Below are 14,362 nucleotides of genomic sequence, written 5' to 3' on the forward strand. Positions count from 1 at the left end.
TTTGGATTTAGGTCCATCACTGCACCCAAATTCAAACTGCTGAGTTATGATCAGGTCGCATCTGCCCATAGGGTACAGTCCAACCTGGTGACCAAGGATAAAAGTCTGGCTATACAGCGGCATCTGAAGAGTCCAGACTTTTAAAATGACTGCCCTCAGGAATTCTTACCACTTCAGAGGAATGTGAGTTAGCCAAACAATAAAAACTGGGAAGGGCTCTCAGGTAGGGACTGGCACAAGGAAATGTATGGAGGCACAACCAAGGACTGTGCCTGCGGGAGGGAAGGAGGAAGAACTAGAACAGGTCAGCATCATTGGGGCCCAAAACCAAAGTAGCAAGTCGGGGGTAAAATTAAACACGTTGAAATGAAAATAAAGCAGGAGGGTGGTGAGTGAGCCTGCAGAGATTCACGGGTGCTCTGGGTGGTAAAGAAGAGGGAAAAAGGAGGCCTTTGTTTGCAAATAACAGATGAGAAAGAGAAGACAACAAAGTGTTCCAGGATGGAGAGAGAAATCCAACAGGGCCCATGGATGTCACAGCGTCCTAACCAAATGGGCCAGCAACAGTGTGCTCATCTGCTGCGACAGGCAGGATGTCTGAGGGCTTTCTGTGCATACAGAGGCCAAGATGTGGCCCCTTTTTAGCACCCAGAGCTGCCAATACCCCAGCCACAGAACACATCACAAAGCCCCAACTTTAAAACTGGAGCACATTCCACCTAAGTTTGTAATCAACTGTGAACATATCTGGAGCTAGATTTTGAATCGGGCTCTATTGGGAAAGAAAAGAAAAGAATGTCTCAGTCATATTTATAATATTAAGTAAAATACAGAAGCACCGAAAGAATATCATAAAATGTCATAAAAACAATTCCACTGGGGTGCCTGGGTGGCTCAGTCGGTTAAGCAACTGACTTAGGCTCAGGTCATCATCTCATGGTTCGTGGGTTGGAGCCCCGCATCAGGCTCTGTGCTGACAGCTCGGAGCCTGGAGCCTGCTTCGGATTCTGTGTCTCCCTCTCTCTGTCCCTCCTTCACTTGTGCGCGTACTCTCTCTCTCTCTCTCTCTCTCAAAAATAAATAAAATGTAAAAAAAAAATTTTTTTTAAAATTCCACAGAGGGAAAGAACATATGTGGCTGGGCCATCAGGGAAAGCAGGGACCAAGTCTTCCCAAGCAGATTAGATTTAGGAGCATTCTGGGAAGACTTCCTGGAGGAGGCACAGCTTTGAGCTGAGCCTTGGAAATCTCCTAGGATTCAGAAATAGAAGAGAAAGGAAGGAAATTCCTGGAGAGGGAGGGGGCTCAGCAAAGCAACAGCGTTTCCAAGCTTGGGGCAACAGTTCTGTGTTCCAGCGGATATATTGCGCAGATTTAAAAGGATCCTGGAGGAGCTGCTCGGCGAGACGGCTTGGCAGCCGCTTAGCACAACCGAAGGCTGGGCCACCAGCTGTCTGTGGATTAAGTAGGCGGACAGAGAGCCAGCGATGGGGGATAAAAGGAGTGAAGTGGATACTACTTAGAGGCAAACTCAGGAGGGAAGAAGGGCGGCGGCCTGGCCTGCCAGCCGCCGCGCTCCTCACATTCTTCAGTTTCCTCCCGAGGAAAGCTGCATTACCAGGCGACCTCTTCCTAGCTTTGAGAGATGTGCAAATGGGAACTATTAACAAAGGCACACTCCCATTTTTATCTCCGTCACAAAGTGCTTCCCTGCTCGGGCTCTCTCCCTTTGGCCTGAGATGGGCTGGCGGGTGGGTCGTCGGAAGGAGATCAACGTGTTTGCCGATGGGGCTTTTTGGAATTCTTGAGGACTGGTCCCTTCCAACTCCAAGATTTTAAAAGTCTGTGTCTATGAGCTGAAAATTCTTCAAAGCTAAGAGGCTAGAATTTCATGATGTGAAGATTCTTCGAGTTGAAAAATGCATCTGAGCCTAATGTTCTAAGATTTCACCATTCTTAGATTCCCTGAGCCTCTGAGTGCTGGCTTATGATTCGAAGAGTGTGGAAGTGTGGAAGACTTCATGCTGTGAGCTTCTGATTCTGAGACTAGAATATTTCATGACATCGTGGTCACCTCTGGCTTTATGGCCTCCTTCTCCTTTGATGGCCATACCTAAGCCATCCTGTGTGTCTGCTTCTGAGTTTGTTTTCCTCCCCCCATATGTTGGAAAAATATATTCAATATTAAAGTCTGAGTTAACCAGGTCAGAGAGAGGGAATAGAGACTGTGGAGCCAGCAGGGGTTCTTTGCAAACAGCTCTCGGTGCACACAAAGAATCTGAGAATACACATGCCTAGGGGTCAATGCTGGGGTTCCCCAGAGGGTCTCCCATACCATGCGACAGACATTTGCTGAACAGCTCCCAACCACAGGGCTCCTGTGGGAGACACAGAGGGCACGGCAGCCTACAGAAGCACGGGGTGGAGGCGGGGCCAGGAGAACCTTGTTTCTCAGTCTAGGATCTGGAGTTACATGGTGCAGACAAGGCCAACTTGCCCTGATCCGATATTGACTGAGGGGTTCGCACTCTCTGGAGTAAACTTCTGGGGAGAAGAAGGCTCAGCGTGGTCCAGAGGCCAAGGGAGGTGTCTGTTCCCTTCACTCTGGGGAGGGCACGTAGATCTGACAGGAGGCCATGAGCAGGGACCAGTGCTATGGCTCCAGGGGCCACAGTGGGTGCTGCTGTGGCTGCCATGGAGGCCCAGGGAGGGTGGCAGGGCTTGAGAATGGCCATTTCTGGAGGATGGGAAATGAGAGCCGGGTGCTGAAAGATGGAGGCATACAACAGGAAGAGAAAGGAAAGACAGAGTCTGAGGGTGGAGAATCAGGTCACAGGAGGGACTGATGCACAAGATCCATGCCTGGGTTGCTATGGCTGCAAAATAGGACTAATAATAGCCACTCTCCCTGGCGGGGCAGCCAACCCTCTGCAGGTAAAAACTAGGCCATTCCCAGGTCTGCCCCCAGCACTGCACTGGCCCAACACAGTAGGGCATTCTGGCTGAATGAGGAAGCGAGAGAGGGAAAGGAACCCTAATGAAGGAGAGGCTCCAAGACCGGGCAGGTGTCCAGGGGCTGTGCCACGGCAGGCTGCGCTCTCTGCTCCGCAGACTGGCAGTGCGAGGCAGTAGGATCACCCGCTGGAACCAACAGGCTTCCAGAGAATTAGGTATCAGCAGCGGCCTGCTGAAGACCAGACTGTCAGCCCTTCCCAGGCTCAAAATCTCAGGGTGGCCCAGGGCCTTTAAGATACGGGGGTCATAGATGAGCACCACAGAAGTCAGAACTGGGTCGACCCTGGAAATCATCCAGCTAACACTCGAGGGACAGAGGGAGCAATCGAAGCCCAGAGAAGGTAAGAACTAGCCCAAAGTCACAGGTAAGGTAGGAATGGGGTCAGGGCTAGGGTCTGCTTGTGAACTACCTACCCACTTGATGTCGACATTTTGTGTCCCTGTAGGAATGCACTATTAAAGCTATTAGAGCTATTAAAGTTCAAGGAGGAGGTTCTTCACTGTGGCTTACACAGTCTCCATTCATTCATTCATTCATTCATTCATTCATTCCACAGTGCTGGATGGCAGAAGGGAAACAGGGATGGTCATATGGTGGTTTCTCCAGTTATACAGTCTCCATTCATTCATTCATTCCCCGAATATTTATTGAGCACCTAATAATATGCGCTGGCCCCTCAGGATATATATACAGGCACTGTGACTAAAAGGAGATGTTTCTTTATTTAACTGTGCTGGCTTAGCCAATGTTAGGGGCCCATCATTCCAAGGAAGCAACTGGTACCCAGAATGTCTTTGGCAACTCCTATTTTAGAATCACCTTCAGATCCAACTTACAAGTCAAATCAATTTCAGCACTTTTCAATGATCTCTATCATATTTTATTTCATTTCATTTTTTTAGCAAAAAAAGATGATCTCCTCCAACTCCAACACACGCGCGCACACACGCACGTCACCAGATAATGTCATCTCACTATTAAGAACAAAAATGAATTCATCTTTAAGATGTCTGAAAAGCTGGGGCTTTAGCATCAGACACACCTGAGTTGGAATCCTGGTTCCACTGGCCTAGCTGTGTAATCACAGCCACGCAACAACTTTTTTATTGTCTGTAACAGATACGATGATATGACTTGTCGCATCTCTGTGAGGATTAAAGGCGAGGTCGTTGTGAGGTTTTATGCAGTGCCCTGTGTGGAGACAGAGCTCAATCAGTGATGGTTTTGTGGTTTCTAACTCCCCACTGAGGGGGCTGCGGTATTTTACAAACATTTTGGATGCCCTCAGCGGCTGTGCCCAAGTGCTCAAGCTTTACACACATTGAGTGGCTAACATTGGCATGTTTGTTAAAACGCGGCGAAGTACAGAATGGCAGGGTCCTTGCTATATTATTCCTCGGGAAGTACAGGACTTCAAGGTATTCTCAGCCAGTGACTCCACCAGTCTGGGTGGGGGAGGACTGATGCCCCCTAGAGGGAGAAGGGCGTCTCCTAATCAGGTCAGCTGTTGGTGGCAGCCAGTGCCAGTCCCGGGAGGCAGCCAACAGAGCCGATTGAAATCTGCAGGTCCCAAGATTGTCACAAGATCTGGGCTCAAGGCTCAGGCATCCCCAGGCCCCTGAGGACAGGGGCCGCCACCATCTCACTCCAGCTTTGCGTTGTTCTACAAGGGATGGACAGTGGACACGGCTGATGGGAAAAGGTGCCAACAGAGCAGAGATGAGGCTTCCCATGCAACCTTCCTCTCCCCCTGTCCTGGAGCCAGCCTGAACAGTTTTCCAAGCACAGAACCTACATCGAGGTAGTCATTTTATACTCTCTCCAACCTCCCACAAGGAGTGTCTTCTCATATCCTCACAAAACCAGCTCAATTGTGAAAGGCTGGTCACTACTGCCCCATTTTATAGATGGGAACACGAAGTTATACACAAGTCACTGGCTTTAGATTCAGACCAGGGACTGAAACCTAGAAGTCTGCTCTCAGCCACTATGTGAGCCGTCTGTAACACATCAGGGCCTTTACCATCCTCTCACAAGCCCCACAGCCAAAGGAAATACCTTCTCTGTCATTATAAATTCTTCAAGAAGTAAAATTTTAAGCCCTCAGGTCCTAATGGAGAGAAAGAAACAGCAGAAAGGACTGAAGGAATAATTGCAGGACATGAAATACCTAGTCAACATGAACACTTCATTTAGGGGCAGGTAGAGTGGCTGTTCCTTATGAGCCACATGACCTTGGGCAGGTCATCCAGCCCTTCTGAATGCTCACCTGGGAGAGCACCCAACAAAATGGAAAAGCGTGCCTCCTACGGGCAGGGTGCCTGGCACGTGGAATTGATTATAACTGTCCCTTGAAATGTCAGGACTGGAAGGGGCTTGAATAATGACCTAATCCCAGCATCTCATTTCACAGACAGGAAAAACAAGGCCTGGAGAGGGAAACGGACTTGCCCAAGGCCACGCCGCAAGCCCATGTTGATGCTGGGTCCCACACTCTCTGTTTATACGGAGATCAGAGACCAGAGACTTTTTCATTGGCTCCTCCCACCCATGGAGTCTGAAAATGTACGCTTTCTTTCTTCACTTAGCAAGGAAAAATGTGGTATTTCTGCCTAGAAGAAAATACAAACATTTGAGAAATACTAAAATTAAAACTAAAATCCCAGCGCTTCACAAAAAGGCTCTCTCTTTTAAGGTTTCTTTTTCCCGCCTTCCTCTCTCATTGTTCCTCCCCCCCACCACCAAATATTTTGCAATAACAGTAATGCTGAGAGGAAAGAAAAAATAAAAATCTGATGCACTTAACAGATATTTCGGTACAATAATGCATCACAGATGTTCATATCAAACTGTGCACGCGCACATACGATTTTACTGAGAAGGCTGTTCATTTCTGACTTTGGGGTTGAGGACCCTTAACACCCCCATCCACCCAGGCTCTGGAATCCCTCCTTTCCCAGTTAGCCCACAGCTGCCCACAGGGATGGAGGAGAGATTTCATCACCTCGCTCCAAAATGATAACAGGACAAATTGGCGAGGTTGGACGTTCTGGCAGGTGGTGAAGGGTGTACTGATTAGGGAACCAAGAGGAGTCCTGTCCTCTTTTGTTCTGGACTTGCTTCCTGCAGCCCTCTTGAGGAGCTGGACCCAAGAACAATTTTAAGAGCGGGCCCAGGCTGGTGATGGGGTGCGTGCATTTTTGAAACCAGAGATTTGAGTCCGTTTGATCTTCAAACATGGGCTTTGGAGACTGTCAGCGGGCTCCTTGCTGGCCGATAAATGGCTCTCAGGAACTTTTCCTAAAACATAACTTCACACACTTTCCAGCAAATGTTTTCAACCTACCAAAAGCCGTCATTTGGTTGAGCAGCAGTGTTTCCAGACGCCGAAGAAAGATAGTTTTGTTGTTTTAAGAGAGACAGATTAAAGCCAGGGGCTGTTTAACCAGAGGGTTTGTGTGCTCGCTCCAGCTCTCCTCGGATTCCTCTGTGGTTGGGTACAAAGAGGGTGCGGACAGTGATGCTGGATGCCCCACCTCCCCGGCCTAAAAAAGATATCCAGGCCAGACGTGAGGTCTCTGAACAGAGAGGCCTCCCACAAACCTGCCTCTAAAATGAGATGGGCGGTGAGCGCTAGGGAGCCCGATACAGATAATATCAGCTCCCGAGGCTGGCAAGGGAAAAGTCACTTCAGAGGGAGAGAGCCGGTATGTTCAGAGGATTCAGCGCCCGGGCCAGAGAATGCACAGGATTTTCCCCCGTAGAGAAGGAGTCAGGCGTAGTCAGAACCCTGCGGGGCGTGACTAACTGCCCCAATATTCCTGCCACCGGGGCCCTCTGGGTAAGGACTCCACAATTATGGGAGAGCCAGCAGGGGAACCGACAAACCCGCCTTTCATTTGGCCGGCAAATCAATCTGGCTTCTTACCTCCCCGGGGACAATATTGCATTTCCCCTGGAAAAACAAAGGCCAGAAGATCTCCAAAGGGGGATCAGTTTCTGCCGCTGTTTCCCTGGTGAAGAGTCTGCAACATCTCGGGAGCAGCGAGCAGGTCTGGTCCCAGTGGTGGAGTTTCTAGCCTGGCCAATTTATGAGGCTGTCTCCTTAATGGAGGAACACATCTTGGGGGCCACACCTCACCCAGGGCATTGGCCCATGCCTTGTTTTGGGGCCTCCTTGCAGGAGCCACCAGCCCTGACTCAGATCCCGGATCTCAGGATTGACAGCCTGTTCTCAAGGCACAGATGTGAACTCATTGTTCCCAGGGTCTCAGAGTTGAGTTTGGGGCCAGTGAGTTGCAAGTGACCTCTGCCCATGGAGATGGGGCTTTTCATGACATTTTGCTGGATCAGGTCTCTGGCAGCCAGAGACTTTAAACCTCCTAAGCTCTTCCCTTCTCCCTGCCCCCATTCTTGAGGTTCAGAAATCAGAACGGTCAACCTTTAAGTGAACACATTTCTCTGAAATTATTAACCCCAAAACTATCCTTGTTGACTTCCTCCAGGCCTAGGGAGGAGGTCCGAGGGCTGCCTAGAGCAAGGCAAAGGCCTGGGTAATTCAGTAGTGTTTAACCTTCAACAGCAACAAGCCAGAGTCACACAGACACCAGGTCCACTGCACCTCCCCTGCCTGCAAAGCCGCAGGAACCATGACTCTTACTCTGCACATGCACGCTGCTGCCTGGGGGGGTGGTGCCCACACAACAGCTTCAGGACAGCCTCCTGTTCTGGAGACCCCAGGGCCTCGGGAAAGCTGGATGCAAACCCGCAACTCACTCTTTTTGTTTTCCTCACTCTGATGTTCCCGGGAAAATTCTTTCTGCTCAGGCAAGCACAGCAAGTGGGGAGTGTATATCCCCAACAGGTAGCACCACTGAGAGAGAAGCAAACACCCAAACGCTCATCCCTAACTCTAGCACACACCAGTTTGCCCTCAACCCACCCCGAAAGCAGCCAGAGAGCTGCCTCGCAGCCCGAAAGAGCCTCTCCCATTGGAAGAAGGCCAGGGCTCCGGATACAGCAGGAGGAAGGCAATCGGAGAAGAGGACAAAGGGGCTGGCCGCTTCCAGGGGCCAGGGAAAGCCAAGTGCCTACCTGGGAGAAGTTGAGCCCATTAAGCGGGTGGCACTGCTCCTCTACCCGCTCCACGGCCCCGGTGCTCTTCCTCATCTTCTCGGCCTGCTGGGCCAGGTAGAGGTCCAGGACGGGCACACCTCGGGAGCGCACGTCAGTCTCCGTGAGCGAGTTCACCATGAGCATCACCCACACGGGCCTCTTGCGCTCCCAGTTGCCCGCGATGGCGTTGAACAGGTAGTCTGCGTACAGCCCCTTGCCCCGCTGTGCTGGTGTCATCCACGAGGGCATCATCAGCTTCACGTAGTCCAGGTGGCGCTTCAGACGCCAGTAGAGCTCCCGAGGCAGCACGTCCTGCAGGTTCTCCCCGTGCGGCAGCAGCTGGCAGCTGGCCAGGGCTGAGATGGTGTAGGGGTCCGTCAGGTCCAGTTCGAAGTAGACACGAGCGCTGGCCTGGAAGGCTGCCTTCGAGTTGTCCGGGATGAAGTCCCAGACGCGGGTGTAGGGGACGTGGATGGTGCCGAACAGGTAAGCAGGGGGGTCACGCCGAATAGTCCACAGGAAAGAGTTCAGCTCCCTCTGCTGCAGGGGAGGGGGGAAGGACAAGGCAGGCAGTGAGGCTAATAGCAGGGGAGTAAACCAGGGGTTGCATAGACCGAGGCAGGTGGAGGTGGGGTGGAAGGCAGAGGCCTACATGGGGCCATGGGAAAGAGCAAGGGCTGTGGAAGCTGAAAGACCCAGATTCAAAACCTGTCTCAGCGGATCATCTTAAGCACGCTGTTCCACTTCCCAAGACTCGGTTTCACCATCTGTGAACTGGGGGTGAGAGCAGCTACCCCAGGGAGGATGAAAAGACACAGTATATGTGAGTAAGCCCTAAGAGCAGCACCAGGCACAGAGGAAGGAGACAACGAAGGAAGCTCTCTCGTTATGATTAGCTTTCCCCCTTGAGTGCCAAGGACTGCCACAGCACCTGAGAATATTCATGCTCAGCCAAGCCAAACCTTCACCGGTGGTGTTTCATGTGGAGGGTGGGGAAAGGGGGACCAAGAGTCCTGCTCTGGCAAGAAGGGAGGAAGTCATATAACTTTTAAACCCAACCATTAGAAGATACATGCCAAGAGCACTTTGAAAGCAGAACACCTATTAAAAATAGCACACCTATTTAAACAGCTACTTCCCATTCATTGGGGTGGATACGGTTTTCTTGTTGGAGGGCAGGTCTGGGGTGTTGGCTACTCTGCTCCACTGCAGATGAGAAAGCGCTTTACAAGCTGCAGCCTAAGTAAAGTCACAAGGCCCTGATTTGGGAGGGGAAGATTCCCTAGAATTCATCCCAAGAAATGTGCTTCAGGCTCCTCCCCTAAAATGCTGTACCTGGCCTCCACCCCCCCCACTCTCGGGCATCTTCTCAGACAGAACCTCTGATCAGGAGTGTGCACAGGGGCAAAGAGGGGCATGGAGACAGGGATCCTTTCTCCAGATCTAGCTGAGGACCAGGGGTTAAGGGGCATGAGAAAGGGACTATCATTTCTCTCAGGCAGTCATTTTGCATCCAGAAAAGCCCCTGGACTGCCCACTGACCACCTGCAAACTTGAGGTCAACTCAAAACTTTTCTGCCTGCTTCTGGCACAAATGAAAAGTGTGTGATGGGGTGAGTGGGGGAATAGTACCTTTTTTTTTTTTTTTTTTTTTACTAACAACCAAAAATCGTGGATCCCAGCACACTGGAGCTAGACTAGCTCTGACCTCCCCATTCCCACACAAGTCAGGACAGCAGAGGTGCACCTTGCCCAAGGTCAACTAACTCCCTGCTAACCGGGCAGTGAGTGAGGACCCTATACAACCTTTTCCTAGTCACTGGCCTCCAATTAAGGGTTATTTTCCATGCATTAATTTACACTTTGAGGGAGGGATGCTGAGAGAAATCAAGGGATTCTGTAGTTGGGAAGGAAAATTAGGAGAACCAGTAATCATTCAACCCCCAAGGAGATATTAGGCCAGCTTGCCCTGGCACTTCCTTTTCCTCTCCTCTGGAATCTTCCCCCTTTTTGTGAAATGGGGGCAGTTGGAGGATTGGGTGCCTGGGGCCTGGGCTGGAGAGGGAGAGAGAGGTGGGAACCAGCACCAGGGAGAAAGCTTGCTTTAGGTCAGAGTGGGAGGACAGGGGAGAGGGAAGCCTGTCTGTAAGGGGGACAGAGTGGGAATGGGAGAGCGGAAAGGTCTGATGTAAGTCAGAGCAGAGTAGAGCAAGGATTGGGAGAAACACGGTCAGGAGTGGGCAGAGAGCAACCAGAAGGGTAAACAACGGATAAAGTAAGAAAGAAGCGAGTCAAAGGGGCACAGGGAGGAAACGTCCAAGCAGGACCGAAAGTCGAGGAGAGCCCGAGAGCGTCAGCGTGCGGAGAGGGAGCTGGAGAGGGAGCGCCCCATCTCGGCTCCCGGCACGGAGCTGGAGCCCGGGCGGCAGGAGGCAGGGAAGGGCGCCCGAGGCAGCGCCCGGCGGGCGGAGGTGGAGCGGGTGGGCTGAGCTGGGTGCGGAAGGCAGGACCCCCGAACCCTCGTCCCCACGGGCTGGAGTGGCCGGACGGCCGGGAGAGTGGCCGGGCAGGCGCTCGCTCACCGATCCGGGCGGCCGGCACTGTCCTCCGTCCGGGGGCTGCGGGCGGGCGCGGGCGGTGGCGAGGAGGGCGGCGAGCAGCGGCCCCGCCAGGGCGGCGTGCATCCTGCCGGGGCCCGCGGGGCGCGGGGACCCTCCCGGGCGGCGCCCTCTCAGCGGGGCGGAGAGCCCCCAGCTGGGCACGGAGGTTCCTCTGGGGCGCGGGGCTCCAGCGGCGGGATGCTGGGAGCCCTCTGGGGCGGGGCGGGGTGTCCCTGCCGGACCCGGGGGTCCCTCTGGGGCGGGGCTCCGTCTGCTGGAAGAGGGGGACCCTCTGGGGCGGGCCCCTCCCCAGGCGCGCAGCCCCGTTGGCGCAGCCCGGGGTTCTGAGAGCGCGCGGGTCCTGGGGCGCGCCGACGTCCCGGAGCTGCGTCGCGGTCCAGGGGCGCGCGGGGTCCCGGGGCGGTACCGGGCTCCCAGGGCGCGCGGGGTCCCGAGTTACGCGGACAGCCGGGCGCGCAAGGGTCCCAGGGGTGCGCGGCGCTCCAGGGGGCGCGCCGTGGGACAAGTGCGGCGGCGGGCGCGGCGGGGCGGGGGTCGGGTCTGGGGCGCCCGGCTGCCCCAGAGCCGGGCTCAGAGGGGCGGCGGGCGGCCGCGCGGCCGCTGCCCGGGCTCCGCCATGCTGCTCCGCGGCCGGGAGGGAGGGAGGGAGGAGGGCGGGAGAGCGGCGCGGAGCCGGGCCGGGCGGGGGGCTGGGGCCGCCGGGGCGGGGGGAGGGGAGGACCCGGCGCGGGGGGCGGGGGGCCGGGGCCGCGCCGGGCCGCGCCGGGCCGGGCCGGTCCGCAGGGAGTCGGGGCGAGCTCCGCGCCCGGGCGCGGCGAGGCGGGGTCTGATGGGCATGGCAGGCGCTCGCTCGCTCCTCTCTCGCTCCCTCGCTCGCTCCCTCACACACGCGCGGAGGGAGGCGAAGCCCGCAGCAGCCACTTCCCCACTTTCCAAACTTCCCAGCGCAACTTTTTCCTCTCCTCCCCTGCCCGTGCCTCCTCCTCCCCCATCGCTCCCCCTTCCCCTGGCCCGCTCCCCGCCGGCCCTAGCTTCGGTGCGCGGCCGCCAGGGGGCGCCCGGGCCGAGGCCCCGCTCGGCCAAACTCTGTGGGATCTTCTGTGGACAGGGACTAGGCTAGGGGACGAATTCCGGGGACCTGGGCCAGCATCGCCCAAAGCATCTGATGCGCAGGTCGCGGAGGGAGTTAACAGCGAAAGAAGCAGGAGTGGGCAGGCACTCCCAGACTGGCTGGGAAGGCAGCACTCAAAGGAAATCCAGGGAACCTGGTAATTACAACTTTGTATCATACAGTGCCTGGCTAACACTGGCATGTGCTTAGTACGTGCCCTGCAGACACCAGGTGAATTAAAACAAAACAGAACAGCAAAGTAATCTTCCTCACAATTCCTTGGCACCTCCATTTGAACAATCTTCTCCCATTAACTTCCTTGGACCCACATAGGATCCCTGTAAATGGCCAGGGAACAGGGAAGATTCATATCCCAAATCCTTACACCATGGGAATTGAGAGAACCTTTAAATCCAATTTTCTGTTCCTGAGGGGCAAATGAAGCTTAGAGAAAACCAAGGGACAGGGGCAAGCGTCTGCATTTTCAGCAAATGGGGAAACTGAGTCACAGAAGCCTTGCTTAGATCTGTTAAATGAAAGTTCATGACACCTATGCTGACAACAGAGATTGAAGTATGAATTAGGTAGAATTATCAGAAGCCCATAGCCCAGATAGGCAGACAGGGACAGACATGCAAAAAGGCCATTAAAACCAGACAATGAGGGGTGCCTGGGTGGCTCAGCCGGTTGACCGGCCGACTTTGGCTCAGGTCATGATCTCATGGTTTGTGAGTTCAAGCCCTGCATCAGGCTCTGTACTGACAGCTCAGAGCCTGGAATCTGCTTCAGATTCTGTGTCTCCCTCTCTCTCTGCTCCTCCCCCAGTGGTGTTCTGTCTCTCAAAACTAAATAAAAACATTAAAAAAAAGTTAAAAAAAAAATGGACAATGAGTACCAGGAGAGACAGAAGCAGTGAGAATGGGAACAGAGAAGAAGGCCTCCCAACACAGCTCAGACGCTCAGGGAAGACTCCTGGGAGTGGTCTTGAAGGGTAAGTCACAGGTAGCTGAGTGAAGGAGCCACACAAAGTCTCCCAGGTGGAGGAAGAGCAGGTGCCAGGTGCAGAGCCAAGAGAGCATAAACTCCTCCAGGGGACTGCAAGCAGTTGGACCTGGCTGGAACAAAAGGCCAGTGGCAGGAGCTTCAGTTGTGTCTTCTGGCCAGACTGAAGAGTTTGTACTTTACATACACTATGTGACAGGGAGACATGGCAAGACGTGAGTTAGAGGGTGGCTGGAGCTGATCTGTTCTTTTAGGAGGCATGACTGTAGGGGGCGAGTTGGGGGCAGAGAGGTCAGTGAGGAGACAGGCAGTCTGTGCAGAGGTGACCTGACTCCTAGCCCAGTTCTTTCCCATCACCTCCGGAGCACTCACGTCTTCAGGCACCAGTGGAGCAGCTGGAGAATGGCCACTCTAGAAGGTTGGGCAAGGAAGACAGCTAGCCCGGAGGGGCAGAAGGGCTCAGAGCACAAGACCTGGGCCTTTGGGCAGAACACAGGAGGGAAGGAGGGGGACATCAGACACTTGCAGGTTGAACTGCATTAGACTGTCATTTTTGTAGGCCCCAAATAACTGATGTTGGCTATTTCATATGGTTCAACCAACTAGGATCCAGAGCAACCTCGGTCTCAGGCCAGCATACATCTGGCGACAGATGCAGAGCAGGCCGGAGTGCCCGGATGGTGTGAGACAACAGCGTGTCTCCGTGTTTCCCACACACAGAGCTCCGAGACCACAGCGGTGACAAAAGAGAAGTCCTTTGAAGAGTCCCTGCTCCCCATGGCTCCAAAGCTGCCTGCTGTGAAGGAGTAGGTAAGGATGTGCTCGCTCGGTAAGGGTGAGGTGAAACCGTTGAGAAGCAGGAGAAGGTAATTCCAGTGAGAGGCAGTGTGATGTTCTTCATGGAGAATTAGGAGACTTGAGACAGATAGAGGGTAAGAAGGGACCTGATGGCATTAAAAATGGATCCATATCATTAAAGTGATGGTGCATGTGTGCATGATTTTTAAAATGTTCCGAGACTTTTTTCCTAAAATTATAAAAGACTCGTCAGCTAATTGTCACGAATGCCAGCTATGACTTCTTCCTTCATGGCCCTAACCTAGGGCTGTGTGACCAGGGTCAAGACACTTAACGTCTCTGCCTCTCTTTTTCCACCTAGTTTCCTGTCCTATTTTTCTGAGTCAATGTGTACAATAATACTTTAGGATCTCCATCAACCTTGTTACTGATATTATTAATGAGGTGCAAGAACAAACAGGTTTTTCCATTCTTCAGTGGAGAGTTGAAAACATTCATCCACACAAGGTAGTGGTATTATTCAAAATAGCTAAAAGGGACAAGCAACCCAAATGTCCATCAGTAAATGAGTGGACACACAAAATGTGATATATTCACATGATGGAATATTATCTGTCCATAAAAAGGAACGAAGTATTTATACATGTTATGATATGGACCAGTCTTGAAAACTTTACACTAAATAAAAGGAAGCCAGTC

General features: G+C 53.2%; 1 protein-coding gene across 2 annotated transcripts in view; it reads right to left on the minus strand.

The window, feature by feature from the left end:
* TRABD2B (TraB domain containing 2B) overlaps positions 1-11,253 on the minus strand; it is a 217,586-nt gene extending 206,333 nt beyond the window's left edge. The window contains exons 1-2 of one of the 2 annotated variants that reach the window (XM_027059252.2): positions 10,714-11,203; positions 8,111-8,671 (exon numbers count right to left, since the gene is read on the minus strand). In XM_027059252.2, coding sequence (XP_026915053.2) covers positions 8,111-8,671; positions 10,714-10,815 — 663 coding nt within the window. In that variant the 5' untranslated portion in view covers positions 10,816-11,203. Of the gene's footprint in view, positions 1-8,110; positions 8,672-10,713 lie in introns of both variants that reach the window. The other variant, XM_027059253.2, reaches the window with a different exon arrangement.
* Positions 11,254-14,362: the final 3,109 nt, after the last annotated feature.

This window comes from Acinonyx jubatus, chromosome C1, assembly GCF_027475565.1.
Source record: "Acinonyx jubatus isolate Ajub_Pintada_27869175 chromosome C1, VMU_Ajub_asm_v1.0, whole genome shotgun sequence".
Taxonomy (NCBI): domain Eukaryota; kingdom Metazoa; phylum Chordata; class Mammalia; order Carnivora; family Felidae; genus Acinonyx; species Acinonyx jubatus.